The following is a 21,619-nucleotide window of genomic DNA, read 5'->3' as shown; positions in this document are numbered from 1 at the left end:
ATAAAGATATATCAAATGTATTACTAAAATAGTAAAATGCATAGATTAAAAAAAACAAAGAAAATATAACAAAACTGTAAGAAGAAACTGGAAGAAGATGAGAGAGATGTGCATTTATTCAATACACACATAAGTCATTGACTATAGGGATTACTGACTAAAGTCAAGTAGAATTTGATTTATTACTTAAAACGTATTGGGAAGGACTAAATTTATAGAATCCCACTTCATAATTTTCCTTAACTGGCTTTATCTTTATTGAGTACAGTTTTATACAATAGTTTCTACATTTTAATTGCTTTTGTTGCTTATATCACAACTCAGAGCTGGATGATGTTTTACTTATTTTGAAGCTATAAAAATTTGTAAAATTGAGGATTTATAAAGAAACTCATTTCTGAATATCTATTTTTTTCCCCCGAAAGTCATCAACATGATAGACATTTCATTTAAGGTTTTCAACTTAAAGGATGGATTTGAATGTCGAGGTGAGTTTAAATAGTTAATAAAACGCCTACAATGATCTGAGCTTTAAAGTCTCTGATAATAAAATATCTAAATCTAATAGATTTGACAAACGTAATCCGATCCAGAAACAGTCACGTATGGAGTTCTGCAATAATTCTTCACATTATTTCAGTTGTCTTAAAAGGAAATACACTCTTGTCATCCTCTTCAGGTTACATACAGCTCAGCACAGGCCGATTCTTGTGTGTCATCTCCTCCTAGTGGTTCTAATCTGTAACTTCTGTGAAGTTGAGGAATGTAAATTCTGCTTTCCTTTTATTCCTTTGGCTATTTTTAATACTCTTATCACAAGACTGCAGAAGGACTAGAGCCCTTTCTGATGATCACAGGGTTTGAGACAGGAGGCACTTTGAAAATGTCAGCCAAGCGCCATAGCGCCACGAAAATAACCCTCCCAAAACGCTAGACATCAATCTTTGTCTTCGCTGTCAAAGTCAGACCAGTTGATGATCTAATTAGAGCCTTCTTTACCTGCATGTTTTTGACTGAGACGGGACACGTGTGTACCTGGAAAAAACCCAATCAAGCAAAGCTGTGAAGATCCTATTATAGAGAAGAAACTGTTTCTGCACCTTTTAGAGTTTTTTGCAACAAATTCTTTATTTTCCAACAGCCATTAAGGTCTTTGAGATTTATTGACAAGGAACTGACATAAGGTTTGCAGGTTCATTCTTTTCCTCTTTTTTCTTTCCAAAATTAACAAAAACAACCAAAACATGCTGCATATATAAGCTGTTGATCACTACCAGAATATTACATCCAGACTCTCTCTGCAGCTGCTCTTAATGTACATAACTAGATTCTCTGCTGAAGAAAAAAACAGTTTAATAAAGTGCACACGAGGCACATTTTTTAAAAAAATGTATGTTTCTGGTTTATCCAGTCAGACTTTTTCATGTTTGCGCATGATGACAAAAATACATTGTAAAATGGGGTTTAAAGTGTAATATTTGAATTATTGATTTTCAGGGTAGTTGTTTTTACTTGCTAAATGTGATGGAACTAAATTTAAAAGCTTTCCGAATTGCTCAAGTTACAAATCAGAGAAAGTTGTGGTCAAGTAAAGTGCTATCAAATTTAAAGTGCGTTTAAAGCACATTAAATATAGACTTCAAAATTTGTATCCAACATACAGGTTCATGTTCAACGCGGCAGTAACAGGAAAATGTGGGTCGCTTTGGGTCAGAGGTCTGCAACCTGCGGCTCCAGGGCCACCAGTGGTTCTTTTCACCCCTCCGCAAGTAAAGAAATTTTATTCAACTCAATGAAAAACAGCTGAAGGACAAATAAAGATTTCAAAGATTTTAAATGCACCTTATAACTAAAAAACACAGTAAAGATAATTTAATGAACCCCTTTTTAATTTTGACTGGCAAGATTTACCAAATTCTGGCTGAGGTGCACCACAAGTGGTAATATGAACTGTTTTCTTTCTTTTTTTTAAATCACTGCTGACATTTATCTACCTACTACTACATTTGCTGCATTGAGAAGATTTATGTGACACAGGGTGGTTTTTATTTTGAAAGGAAGTCATGTGGACTTCTCTCAAAAGTTACTATCTCATATATATATATATATATATATATATATATATTTAGGACATTCTGTAAATGTTTTTTTAATTGCAGAATGTGGTCTGTTTATCTTTATTATTAAAACATCTTGTATGGTAATAGCTTTGCTTGTTAGCAAAGAATATATATATATTTCATGAAATTTAAATGCTTTATAACGGTAGGTTGTAATAAATGAAAGCTAATGAAAATGAGACCCTCAAAGCAAAAAAATCCTAATTCATGATAGAAAATGTAATTTTTTTCCCCTTATTTTGTATTTTCTTGGGAAAAATTGTTATCTTCTATAATATTGTGAAAACAGAAAAACTCTTTTTTTAAAAACATATTAAAAAAACTACAAAAGAGTACATTTTTTAATTCCTTCTTTATTTTTTTATGCCATTCATTGAAACTACCATTAAATATTGAAAACAGCTAATCAGATCTGAGTGTTTAAACATGAATAATCTGTTGCATCAAATGACAGACATTTGTGTTCACGTCCCTCAAAGCTCAGTTCTGTTGGGGAACATCTGTCACGAACTGACAGCCAACCTTGTTAGAGTGATGAGTCAAAATGCAAGGTTTTTGCATAGAAAAAACAATGACAGGATGAGAGAATGTTCGTGATGACAGCTGACACATCGGTAAGTGACAGAATGCCAGTGTGAGTCGTGTAAAGTGCAGAAACAGACAGTCTAAGGCAGGAAGTCAGGTCAAAAACAACACATCTATTGCTTCAGTGAGCTACGACAGGAGGATGTTGGAGTGGTGTTGAGATAAAAGGGCGGGAAAAGAGGTAGAGAGATCGGTAATAGAGGTTAAACAACGGGATCATCTGAACAGTGATTCACATGTCTGAGAAGATTAAGAGAAAGTGACACAGATCAAAAAGGAATTCTTATCTATCAGAGGGAATAATTACCCCCTTTCTTCAATGTAGAGCAGTAAAGATGAGTTGTATCATCTTGGAAAGTTCACACAAACCTGCATTCCACATTTGCTGCATTTCCTCTGCTAATGTATTTCACTTAAACCAATTGGTCTCCCTGAGTCTCTAGAGTCAAAAGTGGTCATTCCTTTAGAAACAGCTCCATTCACACTGCAGGACTTGTTGCACAATTCCCCCTTTTTAGGACAGGTTCACTGATAGGATGAACTGAAGCAGGGAAGCAGTGGCCTGCATGAACAGAACAGATAACAAGAGGAGAATAACATCCTAACGAAGACATAGGGTTAGCATCTCCCCTTATTATGTAAAGTCTTAAACATTAAAACATTAAAGTAAGAAAAATGCATCATCCCTTTACAGACAACGACCGTATGGCAAAATATAGTACATTTTCAAGTGGTTTCAATTGGAATAGAACACAATTTTGATTTAAAGGCCAACTTCGATGTTCTTGTAGCATCTGTCTCATGATGGAGGGCAAAAATAAAGAAAAAATAAGCTTAAAAATTCATTTTTTAATATTTCTTTTTTAAAATCATTGTGAATCAGGAGTAATATTGTTTAGAAAGGATTGTAGTTGTTCTGTAGAAACAATTATTTGGGGGCCACAAGCTCCCTGCTCCACTCTTTTGTAGATGAGTAGATCCATGTGCGCCTTTGTTGCTGGCTCTAAACTCTACAGCTGGATAGCTCCAATATTGCTCTCCATGATGTTATGTTGGGGATGTGAGGGGCTATAAGCTAGCTGGTTAGTAGATGGATGAGGGGAAAGTGGGGGAGGGCTTAGAAAAGTTGATCAGAGTGGGTCTTTAATACTTTTTGAACTGTTTAGTTTCTGATCAAAGTCTAAGGCTGAATCCAAAATCTTTCCCTATCCCTATGGCTTCTACTTCCCCTTGTAGGGGTATTTGGAGGGGTAGGGGTGTCCAAAATAGTTTTTTTTAAGGGCTGGCCCGTGCAGCAGAGGGATAGAGAGTCCTCCACTGCTAGTAGCTCCTCGCTAACACAGCTGACCGGCCACTACTGATGACATCATCGAGTAGGAGTAACGTCTAAATTTGAAGACACTGGCTATGTCAGAATATGTAAATTTCAGGGTGTCTATTTGTGACTCCACTGTGTTCTGATGATGATATGTGAATATTTTATTTAAAAAATTACATTTAAACATGTTTTTTTGCAAAAATTGTTCAACTGCTGGTCTTTAATTTCTAATATAGGAAGCAGTGATGCATGCTCGTTATTTTGCAAAGACTTCTAGAAAATTTCTAGTACACTGGATTTTGGATTCGTATATTTCGACACTACTACAAAAAGGCGAAAGTGCTATATAGTGCACTCTACAGAGAGTAGGGCTGGGTATCGGTTAGAATTTCCAGAATCGATTCGATTCCGATTTTAGCTTTTTGTGCTAAATTGATTTATATCTTTTGTGAATCAAATATTGATCTATTTAACTTAAATCAATTCAAATCGAGTAATACATTTTTTTCAATCAAGCCCTAATAGTGAGAAGGGAAGGAGCATCTATTTTCCCATAACTCCCCATTTGGAGGGCTAAATGTAGGGGTAGGGGAAGAATTTGGTGTAAAATAGGGGGCTTATGTTGCTGTTTCCTGCAGTGTGAACGCAGCCTTTTTTGGGGGTCCAGCTTCTCTTCAGCCATGAGGGCGAGTCATTTCTCATCATTTGCATCTTCTCTGGCGGATCCCAACAAGCATCCATCTGCTGCTGAGTCTGTGCAAAGTGGATCTTTATTTCCTTCTGCAGTTTTCCTCTCTTCGTTTTTATCAACGCTGCCCTTCATGCTTGACACCTCCTTCGTTTCTGGAGCCTCATCCTTTCTTTTCCTTCCTGGCAGCTCCTTGTCAGTCTTTGCTGCGTCTGCAGCCTCCTTGCTCTGATCGTCTGTGTCTGAACCCCCAGAATCTCCCACTTCTTCTGACAAACAGTACATCTCCCTGGAAGGTTCCCCTGTGCCACCTTTGACATCTGTGCTCCCCCAGTGGAGTTTGTGAAACATGCCAAAGTCACTAATGTCTTTGGGGAGGTTCCTCCACTGTCTTGACATCTGGCTGCAGCTGTCGCTTGAGGCCAGAGGCAGGAGTCCGTTCGGTAGGCCGTTGGAGGCTTCAGGGGGTCTGGGTGAAGCCGAGGAGCTGCTTTGCTTCAAAAGGGACGTGGTAATCTTGAACCGGTTTAGTTTGCTCTTCGCCTGGCTGATCGCTGGGCAGGGAGAAATCTTGAGCGAGGAATTAGGGTAGGCCAGACTGGAATCCACAGAGCTGCCACTGGCTATTGCACCCTGAAGAGCAGGCTTTCCCGTCTTCATCATGCCCATCACCTCGTACCGGAAACTGGAGATGTCCTGCTTTAGCTCCTGTCACACAGAGAGAAAATCAGTAGCAGAATATTTGCTTAATCTGGAGTTTATCTAATACAGCTGTATAGATGGGAATAAAAAATAATAAATATAAAAACACCTAAAAAGACATTGAGCTCAACTAAAAAGGCATTAAAAATATCTAAAATGCAAAGATAAGTAAACTAGTTATTTTTTGCATTTTTTGTTTTAATTTATCAGACATTGTTTGCTATAAATGAGTTGTAATGAAGTACATATTGCGTCTTCCAATTTTCTATTTATGTAAATGTTATAGGTCATTAACCCTATATAACTATTTATATTATATATATGCTTTTCTGAGACACCTTAATTATTAGAACAATCAAAAGTTTTCCTCAAAACCCATTAGTGCATGTTTTCTGCCCTGTAGTTCATCATCTTTCCACTAGGGGCAGTAAAAAGGCTTTTCCTGCTTATTTCAAAAAGGCTGCTTCCATTTGAACACTTTTGGCGGGAAAAAGTGTAGCTAATTTTCAAAACTTTGTAATGAGAAAAACACATCTATTGTTATTCTTTTTCTAAAAGACTACTTTGTGTTTTGAAATAATTCAAATTTTGTTCATAATTAATTCTTTATAACACAGTGACACCATATTAAAAATGTGTGTATTAATATTAGAGACTGGTAAAAAAATATGCTTTTTACCTCAACACTCATGTCAATATCTTTACTTCTAAGACTAACATTGTCATGATTAAAAACTTACCAAATCACCCATTGTATCATAATTGATACAATCTACTGTAAAACTAAAATAAAAGGATATTGCAAATTTTGTGGATTTATAATCCTAATTTAATTGTTTTTTTATTGACTTTTCTGTCAATTTTTTGATGTAGTGGGATTTACAGTGTGAGGATATTCCAATATTTTAGGATCAGTTTAGGTCATGACAGATAAACTGTAAAAATATATATATTAATAAAATATTAAAGCATATAAAAATACTCTCTGTGTGCTCAAACTAAAACCCTATATTTCATCTTTCCTTCATTTTACACAACAAACATCTGCTTTGATGAAAACGCTTAGAGCTTAGATGGGATCCGAAACATCTTAAACTATTTTACCCTCAGAAATCAGAAAAAAAATTATGTAAGTGTTAAACATCTTGAAGCTTGGCTTAGTGATCAGTGTTTCAATATGTGTTCTTTCCATGCACAAAGTGTCTAAAAGTGATCGCTAGTTTCTGGAGTTTAAAGAAATGAGGACGCTTACTGTGTCCAGTTATGTATGTTTGAAGGTAGATGTGTCTTAAGGTGGTTCTTTGCATTGAGTATGTTCTAGCAACAGATGCTAACAGATAAATAAGAGAATAAAAAACAGCTGCGAGACAGCATACATTTCCCCCATTAAAATGTTGATAATTTGCATTTTTCACAGCCACAAATCATTTAATTTAACATAAATGCATGAAAATTGTTTGTGAGACCTCAGCCTACCTTAAAATTATCCTCAGTTAGACCTTCTTCTGTCTTAGCATCTCTGATCATGGCAGCCACATAGCGTTTCACCAGGTTCCTTAAAACCTCCTATACAATACACAAAAAAATCAAAATAAAATGTACACCAAAACTTACTTTGATAAAACAAACATAATAGAAGCACGGCAAGACAAAAAAGTCTCAGTTTTAAAGGAGACATTTTTGACATATTCTTTGTTTCTCCATAAAAACATTGCAACATTTTCTTCCATTGGGATGGAAAGTAAGAAGTCCTCGGCAGAGGAAGATGACGAGTGTCCCGCTGAGTGTAACTGGCAGCTCTGTTGTCTGCGAGAGTGGAACAGCCCTCCAGTGGCAGATTGAAATTGTGATAGGAAAGGCAGATGCAGATCAGAGTGTGCTCCGTAAAACACAAACCCGACAGCAAGAGGACTGTGTGTAATAGCCTTCATAGTGTGGTAGGAAATGTTTTATTTTTGTTTACCTGATATTGGTGGTTTGTTCTGAGGTTCTCTGCTGCTCGCCTCTGCAAAAAACGTCCGGAAGATTAAAATGAATTGAGGTAAATAAACAGAGGCTGATGTAGACACTACGTTTCCCTTAAAACTTGTGTTTAATTACTGTATCTTCATAGCTCTTTCTTCACAACATTAACAAATGTAATCATTACATTTTCCCATAATTTATCTTTAGATCCTGAAAATTATATCGTGTTTTTATTACTCACCCCAATAGTTCCAAAACTTTCCGTACTCTTGAACCTCGTCCTTTTGCACACTTGTCTCTTGATCCAACACAGAAGGTACCAGAAGGATTTGGGGCTAGGGATGATGTTGAAAGGTGTGGGCAGAGTTGCTCCTTCCTCAAAGTAGCTCATCCACAGCTTTGTCCTGGCAAACTTCCACTCAATGTCTGCATGATCCTGGAACCACACCAGGACACATTTATGGAGCATTAAGTAATGTCATTGATGTGGTGTTTTTGTACGTTTCTACTGTCATTTACTCACAGCAATGTGTTGGTAGGAGTTGTTCATCATAGCAATGAGCATGTTGAGGAGCACCACCAGAGATATGATGTTGTACGTCCCAAACATGGTGGCACCGACGAACTCCGTGAACTGGTGGTCTGCATCCACGTTCGTCACATAGAGGCTGATGAGGCCGAAGATGGACCAGAAAAGAGACTGGAGCGTTTCAAACAACCTGCAAGGCAAAAATAAGGGACCCTGTAGCACCTTTAAATAATGACTGAAATGTAAATCAGGAAACATCACACCCTTAGAATCACATGAAAACTCACGAAGAGAAAGCATTGTTCTGCTCCACACAGCGAATGCCTTTGCATTTCCCTCTCTCATCAGAAGCTTTTGTCTCGTAGTAAAAGTACAGCTGGTTCAGCCCGTTAGCGAAAGCCAGCAGAACCTGCATTAAAATAAAATGATTAAATGTTCAATTTCCTAACAAGTTCTGAAGTTGTGCTAAAGTGTTTGTTAGTTCACCAGACAGTAGATGAAGAGGAACTTGAGGATGTCCAGCAGCATTCGCCCGAGAGAGATCTGCAGAGGCCCCAGGTGGGAGTTGGCTGTGAAGAGTGAGATGAGGCGCAGGGAGCTGAAGATGTTCGCTATAGCAAACAAGGCCTCAGCCACTAAAGTAGGATGCCACATTTCCCATTGGTTCCTCGGTTTACTTCCACTGTACTGTAAGTAAAAAGTAAAACGTCATTTAAAAGGAAGCTGTAATTAAAATTTAACTCACATTAGTTACAAAAAGAGTCTACCTTTGTGTAAGCTACAATCTTAAGGGAAATGGTGGCCAGGTAAAGAGAGTTCATGACAAAGTCCATCAGGTTCCACCAGTCATGGATGTAGTCTTGAAATCCACCATCCCACATTTGCTTGATCTCTGCCCAAATGAACCCTAACAAACACATCGACAGAAAAATGTTAATTCCCATTTATCAGACTGAAGATGTATTGATCCCCTTACAATTACAGCTCACTTAGCATCTAACAAAGCAAAATTTACGTTTCCACATCAACTTAAATATTTATTATGAGGTACTGTGAATATGCGTACATGAGAACAAGAGAAAAATGCATCAAATGCTCAGATTGGTGAAAAAAAAACATTGTTTTACTTATTTCATCAAAAGTTTAAAGAAAAATTCCAACATAATTGCACAAAAAAGATATTCAGCTAAAAAGAAACTACAATTTCACATTGAGTTTGTTAAGAGAAAAAAAAAAAAAGAAATATTTAATTTTATCAAAATAAAACCATATTGTAGATTATAATTATTTGTGCAAGGAAAACCGCCTTAACCCTATATAACCATTTTTTTCACATTTGATACCCAAATTTCTGAGACTTTTATCTCAAAAGCATGATCCAAACGTTGGTAGAATGATTCAATGTTTTCTGTCCTGCAGTGCGCTATCCTTCCACTAGGGGGAGTAGAATAGCATTTCCTGCTCAATTTCAAAATGGCTGCTTCCATGAAATCTCTCAATCTCTAAATCTCCCACTTTTGGTGGGGAAATTTAAGCTAATTTTCAAAACATTGTGGTAAGAATAACTCAAGTATTCTTATTCATTGTTATAAATGACTATTTACTTTAAAATCTTGAGGATTAAATTTGAGACAGTGGGTAAGTAAGGTGTTTTTTCCCTAAACGCACAATATTTTAGCGTCTTACGCTAACATTGTTATGAGCAAAACCTTACTAAATCACCCACATATCATAATTTATACTATTTATTTCTTATTAAAAATAAATGTTGTATCAAAGTTTTGCTTTTGATTTAACTAAAAAGGTTTTTGCTTAAAAATAGTTTTTTTTTGTTGATTATTTAGTGGAATTTTTGCAACATTTGAAGAAAACTAAGCGATAAACGTGAAAAAATAACAAAAACTTTATTGATACTTGTAAAAAAAAATCTCTCATTGAGATCATGATATCAAGATTCTGCCAGCTAACACACAGATACTTAATCAGCGTTTTTAATTTCCCCACATCTTCAACTGTCACTTCTTCACTCACCCAGCACCCATGGCAAGATCATCCACTCCACAGCGGTTGGTGCTGGCCCCTGCCGGTTCTGCCGGTCCTGCTCCGTGGCAACGATGTGCTGGGAGGCGAGGAGCAGCAGGAACAGGAAAGTCAGGTAGGATGCCGTGTGGCAGATAAACTTGATGAAGGGCTTGCGGATGAAGAGGCCGTAGCGGCTCTTAGGGGCGATGAGGTAGCAGAAAGCAAACAGAGGGAAGAGGAGGCCAATGAAGACGCAAGTGATGAATTTTCCTGCCCAGTGGCGCCGCCTCCAGCCCGGAAACTCGTCGTACCATCTGGACGCCAGCAGCTGTTGACAATTAGGCTGTGCTACAAACTATATAAAAAGAAAAAGAAAGATGAAGGAGGTTTAGCTTTAGCTCACGGCAGTAAAACAAATGAGTGAAAACAAAGGGCTTCCACCGATTAATACTTCCAAAAAGAATCTGACATTAAATAAAAATAATCAAAAAAATAAATCAAACATATTTCCACAAATTCACAGATTGCAAAATCATGTTGAGACTTTCCCTCAGTCTGTCTTTGAGGGGCACAGGTAGGGACCAATTCGCCAACTTTGTGGCTTTGTTTCCATGGAAACTACGATTACTAATCTGTATTGAGGTATGGACCCGAGAGCTCACATTTCCATACTTTAACAACATTATTGTCAGACGTGAGTGGAAAAAATGACAGAAATATAAGACAGGAAACAGAGCAGACATTTGTTAGGATTTTAAACTGATGTCTCTCTTTTCTTAAAATGATCTTTTATTCCAAAAGACACAAAGAAAGAGCCTCTGCAATCGATTTTTTTTAGTTCAACTTCTCAAACATTATGTCATTGAAAACAAATAATGTGAGCAAGCCTTTTATAAATCTCATCTATAGTCACATTCAGTGAAAAATGACACTTTATGCCTCAAGCAGTGATTATATGGAGCCATTGTTGTAAAATGTGTGACAGTTTTGAGCTGCACTGTGCTACTCTCATCCATATAAATCAAATCTTTTTTGTCACATATAATCGACCTTTTTTGGGGCTTAAACAAGCAGGATGAAAATATAAAATAAAAAGGGATTTTCCTCAATTTTATCTTTGATTTTTAATAATGGAAAATTGTTGCTTGATGTTTTAAAAAAACACTGACAGTGAAGGGAATAATGCAAAACATTACAAGAATTATCTAATTAATTGATTAATAAAAAAATTCTGTAAATATTCATCCTGATTTAAAATAATGAAGTGGACTTTCATCAAATCAATCAGAGATTTTAACTGACTTCTCCGTCTTCTTCTTTTCCAGTCAATATGCTGGTGCCCTACTTTTACCTATCACAATTACTTAGAAAACTAGTTGAGGGAAAGTGCCAAATTTGCCCGAGGTGGCTCATTCACACAACTCAAGTCCGACTGGAGAAGTGTCTCTCCACGCGGCGCCTCTGAACTCACAGCTGTCCCTAAGTGCCAGGAAAGTGCTTCTTTGCTTTGCAAGAGCATCCTTTGGGTGAAGACATGTTCGCCTGCAGTTACCAGCATAAAAAGGTGTGCTAAACTCGTGCAAGCTCAAAACCTTTCATTTTTGTTGGTTTTTGCCATATTCCCAAAAAAGGGGGTTCATATTTTTTTCATTGCTCGTAAAGACATAAAGCTTTCAGCTACATAAATGCATGATGGCATTTTTAATCTCTGGCTTTATGCTTTCTATAAATCTGTACTCTTAATATAGAAAGACCTTTGGTTTGGAGTCGGTATCTATATTCAGCACCTGTTGACCTATTAAATGCTAATCAAAATCCACCCACTTAGATAGAAAATATGCTAACACCTCTTCATGACACACAGAAATGTCTTGATTTTTGAATACACCCACAAACTGATCACGCTGTGCATCACCTTCTATGCAACTGAACTAACTTTACTCCTACATCAGTATGCAAATAAACGAGAACTGGGGGAATTTTTCATCTAAAATTCATAAACATGTGAAAGATAACTTTATTTCAAAGGAATTAAAAATATATATATAAAAAAATGATTTAACTAATTAATACTAGTTAAATTTGTGTTTGAAAACATGATTATTTGATTACTTTTTAGTATTCTTCTCTTTAGGTCAAAATGTGAAATATTTCTGCACTCATCCCACAAAGTTGGTGTAAGCCAGGGGTGCGCCCCCTAAAATCAAAGTTTAATCCTGCTCTAATGTATTCGATAGGCAAAAATAATAATTATACATCCAATTTAAAAAAAGTGCAGAGCCTTCAACTTAATGCTCCTTAATGCTTCTTCCCAATACAAATGATTAATGTTTTCTTTATATTATTTTTCATATAATTCTGTGCCTTCATAAAGAAATTGTGAATAAATTGCAAAATATAATGTTAATAGTTACTATTTTACATAAAGAAAATTAGAAACTATATATTTTATACTTGTTTGTAACAAAAAAATACACAAATTCATTCATCCTGATCACATGCTACATTTGAATGACTTAACAATAATAGGCTATTATGTAAGAACATTATTTACATTGCTTATGATTTGCAAATTAAGTGTTAATTTGCAGTGGAAACTGTTTTTTTGTTTACCAAATGACTTTAACACTCTGCTTTGTAGCACTAAATAGTTTCCCAACACAAACAAAGGTGAGATTTTGCAGTGTAATTTCCCTTCAAACATATTCAGACTCCAAATTGCAATTTTATGAGATATCACAAGGGGGCAAAGTGAAACTGCAGCACATGATATTGATAGGTTCCCCTTGATCCCCTCTTCAAATATTTAGGAGACAGCCGGCTTCTTCTTTTATGTCACGCTGTGGTCTTTGAGTGAGTGGCTCGACCACCTTTCCTTCTATAGGAGGATCGGCGCGAATGGGAGTAAATCGACTGTTGAAACTGTTCGGGGAAGCTAAGGGGGCAATAAGCAATCCAACGTTATTATGTTCCTGATAATATTTATCTGATTTGGTCTCCTGCTGCATGAAAGCACAGATTGCTCTGTGAGCCAGGCTTTTAACTGGAAGCCTGTGGAGATTTGTCTTCTGATCATTATGAGCCGCCTTTCAAAACCCTGAGAGCGCAGCAGCGGCAAAGCAGAAAACAAACAAAGATGTGATAATAAAAGCTTGTGAAACAAACAGGTGTTGGCACACACCGCACACAGCAGAAAAGGGTTAAGCAGAGAGCTGTCCTTTATTTTGCAGAGGCTCCAAAAGGGCCTTTTGTGACTCACATGCACAGCCTGTAATATTAAACTGAAAGAAAACGCTCTTGTAAGTGGAGAGCCAGATTGATTACAAGTGTTTTAGCATTGTTCTGCAAAATTTAAAAGAGCAAGATAGAGATCACAGCATGAAAAAACAAATGCACAAGCTCCTCTCTGTAATGATAAGCCTTTTAAATACTTGTGTCTACCTGACCCCTCATGCATGCAGAGGCTGCTTTAATTATTATGAGTCAAAGGCAACAATTCTATCATCTCATAGTGAACAGTGTTGGGCATCTCACTTCAAAAAAGTAATTAGTTATAGTTACTAGTTACTTCTCCCAAAAAGTAATTGAGTTAGTAACTCAATTACTGCATCTTCAAAGTAATTAGTTACTTGGAAAAGTAACTCGTTTTAAATTACTCTTTAAATATGGTAATATTTTGTATTTTTTCCTGCGTTACAAATAAAAAAATAATTTACATTCAATAATAGATGATAACTGACAATAGTATACTGGTATAGTTTTCCAATGGAGTCATATTGTCTAAGTTTAGGATACACATGAGAGAGGGTTTAGGGAAAGAATTTTCAATATTTATTTGTCAGAATTATCACACAAAACACTGCAACAAGTGGTATATAAAAAATGTAACTTCACACAAAAAAGGTAAACGTTTCAACTATTAACATACTTCAAGTATCTTACCTACAACTATAATTAAACAAAATGGCTTAAAAAACTTAAAGTGCAAAACAATAATAAATTAATAAACTACAATTATTAACCCATATTTCTGCTAAGAGGAGCAGCTCTCTGCATCTCTTTTTTCTCTCCCAAAATCCCGCAGCCCCGCCCACTCGCTCCGGAGTCTGCTCACTGCGTTGATCTGTGCGCGCTCGTGTCTGTCTGTGTTGTGTGTTTTATAAATATTACCCCGTTTCTGCTAAGATGAGCTACTCTCTGCCTCTCTGTTGTCGTTTTATTAACTCCCGAAACTCCTCACTCCGCACCGGAGTCTATCCACGTTGATCTGCGTGTGTACGTGTCTGTGAAAAAAGAAAAAAAAGTGTGCGTGCCTGTCTGTTTTGTGTGTCTCTGTGCTCGCGCGCGCACGTTTGTGTTGTGATTGTATGTTTATATCCGTGTCTACCGCCTGTTTAGACACAAAAACATGATCACATTTGTCAATCGTGGCATTTTATTGTGAAAAACTGGTTATATTTTGAAAAGAAACCGGATTTTCTCATGTATCTTGATGCAACTTGGGGCGCGTAACACAAGCAACTTTCGGGTGCGAAGCGCCCAGCTCCAGCAAGATCATCAAACTTTGAAGTAACGCGCCGCGATTTACACGAAGTAACTATAACGGCGTTACAGCGAGGATGAAAGTAATTAGTTAGATTACTAAATTACTTGATTTATAACGCCGTTAGTAACGCCGTTATACTTAAACGGCGTTAGTCCCAACACTGATAGTGAACAATACAACATTATGCCATAGAGATAAAAGTAAAAAAAGCAGTAATAAGGTCAGATATGATTAAAGTCAAAAATGCTACAAGAACATGTTAAAGGGTAACCAAACAGGGAAGTTGGAGGCTGATTCCACCCGCATCCGAAATTTGAAAATCCAGTCATTACTGGAACGTAAATGGTTTGACCAATCACAAAATTCAACTGTAATACCGCAATTCAACCTTTAGGGGGCAGTACACAGACAGTTTTTGACTATTTTCAAGAATTAAACAATTTTATTTTAATTTATCAAAAATTTGGCAATGATCAACAGACAGCACTTCTTTTAAAGCCCCATTTATAGAGGTCAACAAAAAAAAAACAAAAAAACTCAGATTTAGGATTTAGTTACCTTTAAAAACACCCAAAACACTATTTTCATTTGAGTCGGTCTTTAATTAGGCTGTGTAAGATTATCTAAATAGCTTTTTTTTAATATATAAATTTCTCAATTATTAGTATCTGAAAGTACGAACGTGTCTCATACAGTATACTTTGAATGCTAAACATGGCGCTCTAAATAAGGATCCTAACTGTCAACCAACAAGGTACACTCAAGCTTATTGGGATCATTCTTTGCCTTTTAATTTGTTTTTAAAAGTACTGTCTTCCAGGTAATCTTCACATTAAGAAATTGGGGGAAAAAATAGATAAAACTTCTCCTTCCATGAATAGAAGCAGATTTGTTGTGGAAGTCTGAGTTGAGCCGCTGATCTTTCACATGGCAGAGTTTGGACATCTAGTAAGAATGTCATCTTTGCGCTTTTGTTCTAAAGTGTTGTGGATATGTTCCGCTAAAAGAAAGCCCTGGGGAAAAGCCACTTGAGTGTTCTTCTAAAGAAACAGGAAGTGATGGAAGGACAAACAAGAGATCTGCGTTCCCTCCCTTGAATGGTTATTTCTGTGACCAACACTGAGATATAATTACAATCATCTTGCATTTTTATTATTATTATTATTAGGGCAAAATGTTTTTTAAAGGAACTGTTTCCTTAGAAAACAATACTGAAAAATATAAAGATCCAATTTTTGTTAAGGTTTTTCTGGCAAAAAAAAAAAAAAATGGTTTCTTATTTTTAAATCAAAGACGTGCCTGGGCCCAATGATATTAATCTTGGAAGATAATTTCATGTTTACCTAAGGCGTGTCCTCTAATCATGTTAAACGATGTCTTCAACCTTGCAATCAGTCGATCTGCTAATTTAAAGTGTGACAATAATCACTTCTGACATACTGAGTATCATACTAGACATGAAGAGAAGGAGAGGCTTCCTGCTACTACAGCTGCACGTAAAACACAGACGTTTAAAGAGCCACTTCAAGGAAAATCATGGTTTTGCTCTTTTTAACAGGTTCTTGTAGAACTTTTTTTTTTTTTGATGGACAATGGGATCAAACGATGATTGGAGTAGGACTTTACAGAAAAGTCCAGAAGTCCCTCACATTTCACCACACTGTTTAGTCAATTTTGATTAAATCTCAGAGTCCACACTTTGGTTTAAAATAGAATTGTATTCACCATCAAGCTCTTCATACCACAACTTTCAATGCATTGCACACATCGTAGTAGATTTACATTTAAACCCGGAAACAGGAAGTGACATCACATGTCAAAATTGTTAATTAGTTTACCCTGTCTATGATTCATGTTGCTAAATTTTCCTATTTCTGCATTTAACAGTTAAAATCATGTTCAGAATATTTTTTTTTTGTTTATAGTCAAACGTTTTTCTGAATCACATTTGCAAGGCAAAAGTAGGAATTTGTTTTGAAGAAAATATTTTGGTAATTGCCCAGTGGGAGGAGCCAAGCTGTGTGTCAGCTCTCCCACAAACTATAGATAGATAGATAGATAGATAGATAGATAGATAGATAGATAGATAGATAGATAGATAGATAGATAGATAGATAGACAGATAGATAGATAGATAGACCTTTATTGCCATTATCACTAGGACAACCGTTTCAGTGCAAGAAATTGGCATAGAAAAATACAGGACATAATATAAAATACGTTATAAAGTATAAAAAATATGTAAAAAAAAAAAAAGCTGTAAGCTTTGTTTGTTTGGGACTATAAAACTCCCTTATTTTCTCTACATTATTTTTCAATCTATTTTACAACATCAAGAAACCAAACAGTGTCAATACAAAGCCTGAAAACACGAGACTGAAATGTACAACAACACATGGTCACAAGCCGCACACAAAAGTGGTACAAATGTATTTTTCAGGGTAAAAAATATTGTATTTATTTATTTAGCATATTTTGGCCACTTATATGTGATGTTTTTTTTTAAACACATCTGCATCTGTAAACTTACCGTGATGAAGCTCAGTTAGGCAATTTTTTTGTGATATTGGGCTATATAAATAAAATTGAATGGAATTGAACAAATCTGTACTAAAGAGCAAGTAAACAATTTTCCATAAGATATCTTGGATCTAAATCATGGAATACTCACATTGACCTACTTTTCACTCCAAACTCCTTATCAATCTTCAAAATCAAAGTAACAAAAATAGACTGTTAGCCAAATTCTATGTTTTATGTAAATTATTTGTTTTTAATTTATTGTATTTTGCTTATATACCATCGTAGTTTCTTCCATTTCCCAGCACGCTTCACTGTCCTACTCAATGTAAATGATGTTGCTTTATAGTGTTTTATTATCTTGTTAAATGTGATGATGCTATTCATGTGCTAAATGAATACATACGATAAAATAATTTAACAAAATAAAAACAGCCACTAGAGGGTGCTGTATTAGTATTAGGTACTTGCAGCAGAAGAAGAAGGGCCACTCGGTCTTATGCCTGTGCTTGGCGGAATTGTTCCAAAGCCACACAGAACTTGAATAATTCAACAGGTTTAGGGATCTAAATTGATATCAAGAGTTTAGTTGACTTGTTAGCAGGTTCTTTATACAAGTGATATCATAATGATCAGCACTCAAAAATGAAGCTCAGCAAAAGACTATTTTTGTCTACACTGTGAAACTGGAATGGGACCTTTTGAATCTAAGCATCTATTACTGCCACGGTTCATCAAAGCAAAACCAAGACAAAGGAAACCGGTAACTTCCGTTCAGGAAGAACAAATCCATGGAGCCCATGCTAGTCTTTATCTGGTCCTCACAAGCTGCAGCCAGTCAAGCCTATTACCTTGTAGATCAAAGAGGCAAAGCAGCAGTGTGCAGTGAAATTCAAAGTCTATCAAAGCATCAACTGAATAAGCCGCCTGTGTGAAAGCTTTAGCTCAGATTTGGGTCATCAGCCTCCCAACAGGATAATGACCAAAACACCTGAGAATGGCTAAGAGCACAACATTGGACATTTCCTTCAGTGAGCCCTGATCTAAACACTGCTAAGTACCTGTGGAAGGAGCTGAAGCATAAAGAAAGAACCCTAAAATCAGGAGACAATTGGGGCCATTTTCTCACGAGTAGTGAACAGCAACTGTTGACAGGTGCTGAAACCATTTGATTGCACTGATTACCTGAAAAGGTTAATACCATCATGCAGTCTGTTTCATTCTTTTGTTTCTGAAAGTCATTTTACTAAACAGTCTGATTATTTTGTTATTTTCTAGCAATTTTTTTTACTTTGTCAACTTCAAGTAATCAAAGTGACCATTGTTGGTAATAGATTTTTTTTTAAAAAAGGTCTGTTTTTAATCCGTCAATTGTAACTGCAACATTTGAAGCTAAATTACATCAACGACAAAATAATTCATTTGATTCAAAATAAGAAAATGTTATATTTCATTACAGTCATGGCCAGAAGTTTTGAGAATGACACACATATTACATTTCCACAAGGTCTGTTCTTTCAGGATTTTTAGGTATTTGCCAGATGTTTCTATGGTATAATGACATATAATTAGAAGCATTTCACAAGTATCAAAAGCTTTTATTGAGAATTATGTTAGCTGATCCTTTTGTGGCCGGGCTGAAATGCAGTGGAAATGTAGTTTCAGTGATAAAGTTCATTTTCAAGACAAATAGGGACTATGCAAATAATTGCAGTTGACTGGATCACTCCTCATAACATTCTGGAGTATATATACATTTCCATGAAACTGAAAACTTTGAAAAAAATTAATAGTTGTGTCATTCTCAAAACTTCTGGCCATGACTGTACACTGATTTTTGTTCAAAAAAGATCTATGACAAGTCAAGGTGGCTGGAGCATTTATCATTTGAAAAGGGCAGCTGGGTGGATCGTTACCCACAGGTTGACGCACTCCTCTCCATCAAAGTCTCTGTGAAATCGAACGACGTTATGGATAGAAAGCAATAAAGAAGAATACTGGGACATTTCCTGGATAATTAAAACCGAAGCTGCTTTGAGGCACATCTGCGGCACAGGCAGCAGCAGGAGGGAAGCATGTTTACTCTGTGCCAAATGAAGGATTTACTGTCAAAAGCTGAGAGGATTGTGAGAGGACAGAGCGCTGCCCGTCATCCACCTGTGTGCTTGAACTATCTCTAGTTGTTGTGACCCGACAGTCTCATCTGGCAACACGTGTGCTGCTCATGAGCAACATCTGGAGAGAAAAAGCATTGTTGTGAACTGAGAGACTCCGTCAAAACTGCTGGAGCCGCCAGCCAAAACAGCTAAATTAAATATGAGCAGCTCTTGGGAGCGATGCGCCAGCTTCATCATCTTTGGCTGCACCATCCTATTCAGAGCATCTCTGCATGACAATATTAGTTTAACCCCATTTTTGGCCTTTAGCCAGGCAATAATTTTGTTAGAATATTAAAAATGATAAATTCCTGCACATTTCATTAAGCACTGAGAAATGGGAATTGTTTAACACTGTTTAAATACATTTTTAGTCAACATTATAGAAAGAAAAAATATTTCTTTTTCATGCTGGAAAGCTATGCAGAATGTGCAACAATATCATTTGTTATGTTTTCCATATAAATATTGATCCAGCAGTTCTGTCCATAAGACAGAATTTCCATTTTACATGTTTTTTTATGTTTGGGATATTATGTTCTGATTAGAGCGATTTAAAATGCAATTCTTTAACACACTTGTTTAATATTGATTTACCTCCCTGTGAGACTTTAAACAATACTGTAAACATAATACGAGCTGAAATGCTGAATGTTTTCCTAGTGTTCACACCTGGAGAAGGTTGAAATGAAGTAATTCACATGGTCTAATAGGAAACTATAAATGCTGCAGATTGACTTTTCTCCAGTTCAGATAATGAAGCCCATTAAAAAGCTACTGGTCAGGCTCTTTCAGCGGGAGATTGTGGCAGATGTATGTGCTTATCTTTTTTTTCATTCTTATACAAAAAGGTGCACTAAACCTGCATTTTATCAAACTCTTTTAAAAATTGTTAGCTGCCTTGTATGATTTAACCCTTTTACTTCAGGGTTTGCACATACGAAAATTAGTCATACATAAATATGCCTTGAAAAAGTGAGAAAGTTTGCGTGAAATTTTTCACAGATACAACATGAATGAACCATGTTAAAACCCCGGAAGAGGTACGAATACCCAAGAAAGAACACGTAAACCCATGCATCATCGAAAATCTTCACTTTGACATTCAGATTACAGGCTCTGGCCCCAAGATTTGACCGAAGTTCAACCAAAGTTCATGCTTTTTCTCTAAAAAAAAAACTAAAAAAAACATCAAGTTTACAGTTAGGGTTAGGAATCTTCTAGTACAAACAGCTTCCGACTACAGTTCCAACATATCTGCTTCCAGCTAATGATGAGTTCAATGATGTGGTTGGGCGCCATCTTTTCTGCAACCAGGTCCCCCTCAATTAATGGGGTAGTCACTACCAAATCCGACTCCCTGATTGGTTGAACTTGTTATGTGCATTCCATGGCTGTGCGTTTTGTTTGTCGAGCCCTGCTACATTCATTAACTTGTCAAAAGCTGGAATAGCTACTCGTGAATGTGAGTTTTGAACGCAGAAGCAGAAGCCCCAAACCTGCGTTTACGTAAACTTTTCTGTGGAAGTGACTGCTTGAACGCTTGATGCTGAGGACAGTGTGAACGTAGCTTTAAAAGGTTAAAACATTCCACCAAGACTTGCAGTCTAATGGAAAATAAACTGTTAACTTCCTGAGTCTAAAGATTTACAGGTTTTGCACCTACAACTTCACAAAGATGACAAAAGCAAAATCCTGATGCCAAAAAAAGAGTTTACAATTGTGGGGATTTTTCTTTTTCCTTGTTTTTGCTTGCAAGCAATCACACTCTCCCCCCTTCCTATGTCCAACAAAAAAGTCAAGTACAGATCCATAGTTTTTCACAGTGAGGGGACTTTTAATTGGTGGATCAAAGTTTTTTCTTCTTAGAAATTGACCAGTTCCTGTCAGATGATTACAAAGAAGTATCCATCGCTTTTAGGATGAGACAACAGGGTCGTTTTACAAAAATCCCAACAATTAAAAAAAACGATAGGAGAGTCTATGGATTCTGACTTGAGCTGTGCCATGTTGCCATAGGAACCAGGGATGATGCTCTTCAGAAAGACAACTGCCTTGTTCCCAGCCAAAGTATTTGATTGTTTTTGGTTTGGGGCTGATGTCTCTCTGCAGAGCATATGAATCTTAGGTATTTGTCTGGTGTCTACCTCATGATGAAAACAGGGTATGCAATTTACTGCAAAGAATTCCTATTTTACTGTCAATCCAAGGGAACAAATAAACAAAAAAGTTGAAGGTGATCGCTGACTTATGGCTGAAACACAAAACTTCCCCAAAAAAAAGATTAACTTGCAGCTGAGCCCATATAGGTTCAGCTTGAACCAGCTTTCCAACTCGCTTAAAATATTGATGACGCACTATAGACTTTAGTTCTCCTCTGTGTGCTGAGAACCTGATAATATCTTAGAAATGTGCGACAAAATGCTTGAATGTAAAAGTAAGGAAATGTAAGACTGATTGTCTGGATC

The 21,619-nt window shown here is 36.4% G+C and overlaps 1 protein-coding gene across 1 annotated transcript in view; it reads right to left on the bottom strand.

Moving 5' to 3' along the window:
• Positions 1 to 2,453: 2,453 nt before the first annotated feature.
• The window catches only part of LOC112139414 (short transient receptor potential channel 4), a 41,999-nt gene continuing 22,833 nt past the window's right edge, over positions 2,454 to 21,619 (bottom strand). Inside the window, exons 7-15 of the mRNA XM_024262206.2 lie at positions 9,939 to 10,284; positions 8,675 to 8,814; positions 8,394 to 8,594; positions 8,195 to 8,316; positions 7,902 to 8,097; positions 7,620 to 7,814; positions 7,377 to 7,418; positions 6,890 to 6,979; positions 2,454 to 5,419 (exon numbers count right to left, since the gene is read on the bottom strand). Coding sequence (XP_024117974.1) covers positions 4,715 to 5,419; positions 6,890 to 6,979; positions 7,377 to 7,418; positions 7,620 to 7,814; positions 7,902 to 8,097; positions 8,195 to 8,316; positions 8,394 to 8,594; positions 8,675 to 8,814; positions 9,939 to 10,284 — 2,037 coding nt within the window. The 3' untranslated portion in view covers positions 2,454 to 4,714. The remainder of the gene's footprint in view (positions 5,420 to 6,889; positions 6,980 to 7,376; positions 7,419 to 7,619; positions 7,815 to 7,901; positions 8,098 to 8,194; positions 8,317 to 8,393; positions 8,595 to 8,674; positions 8,815 to 9,938; positions 10,285 to 21,619) is intronic.

The sequence above is a fragment of the Oryzias melastigma genome, linkage group LG14 (assembly GCF_002922805.2).
Source record: "Oryzias melastigma strain HK-1 linkage group LG14, ASM292280v2, whole genome shotgun sequence".
In the NCBI taxonomy this organism is placed as follows: Eukaryota; Metazoa; Chordata; class Actinopteri; order Beloniformes; family Adrianichthyidae; genus Oryzias; species Oryzias melastigma.
The sequence above is the reverse complement of the archived record's forward strand: the minus strand, read 5'-3'. Positions and strand labels throughout refer to the sequence as shown.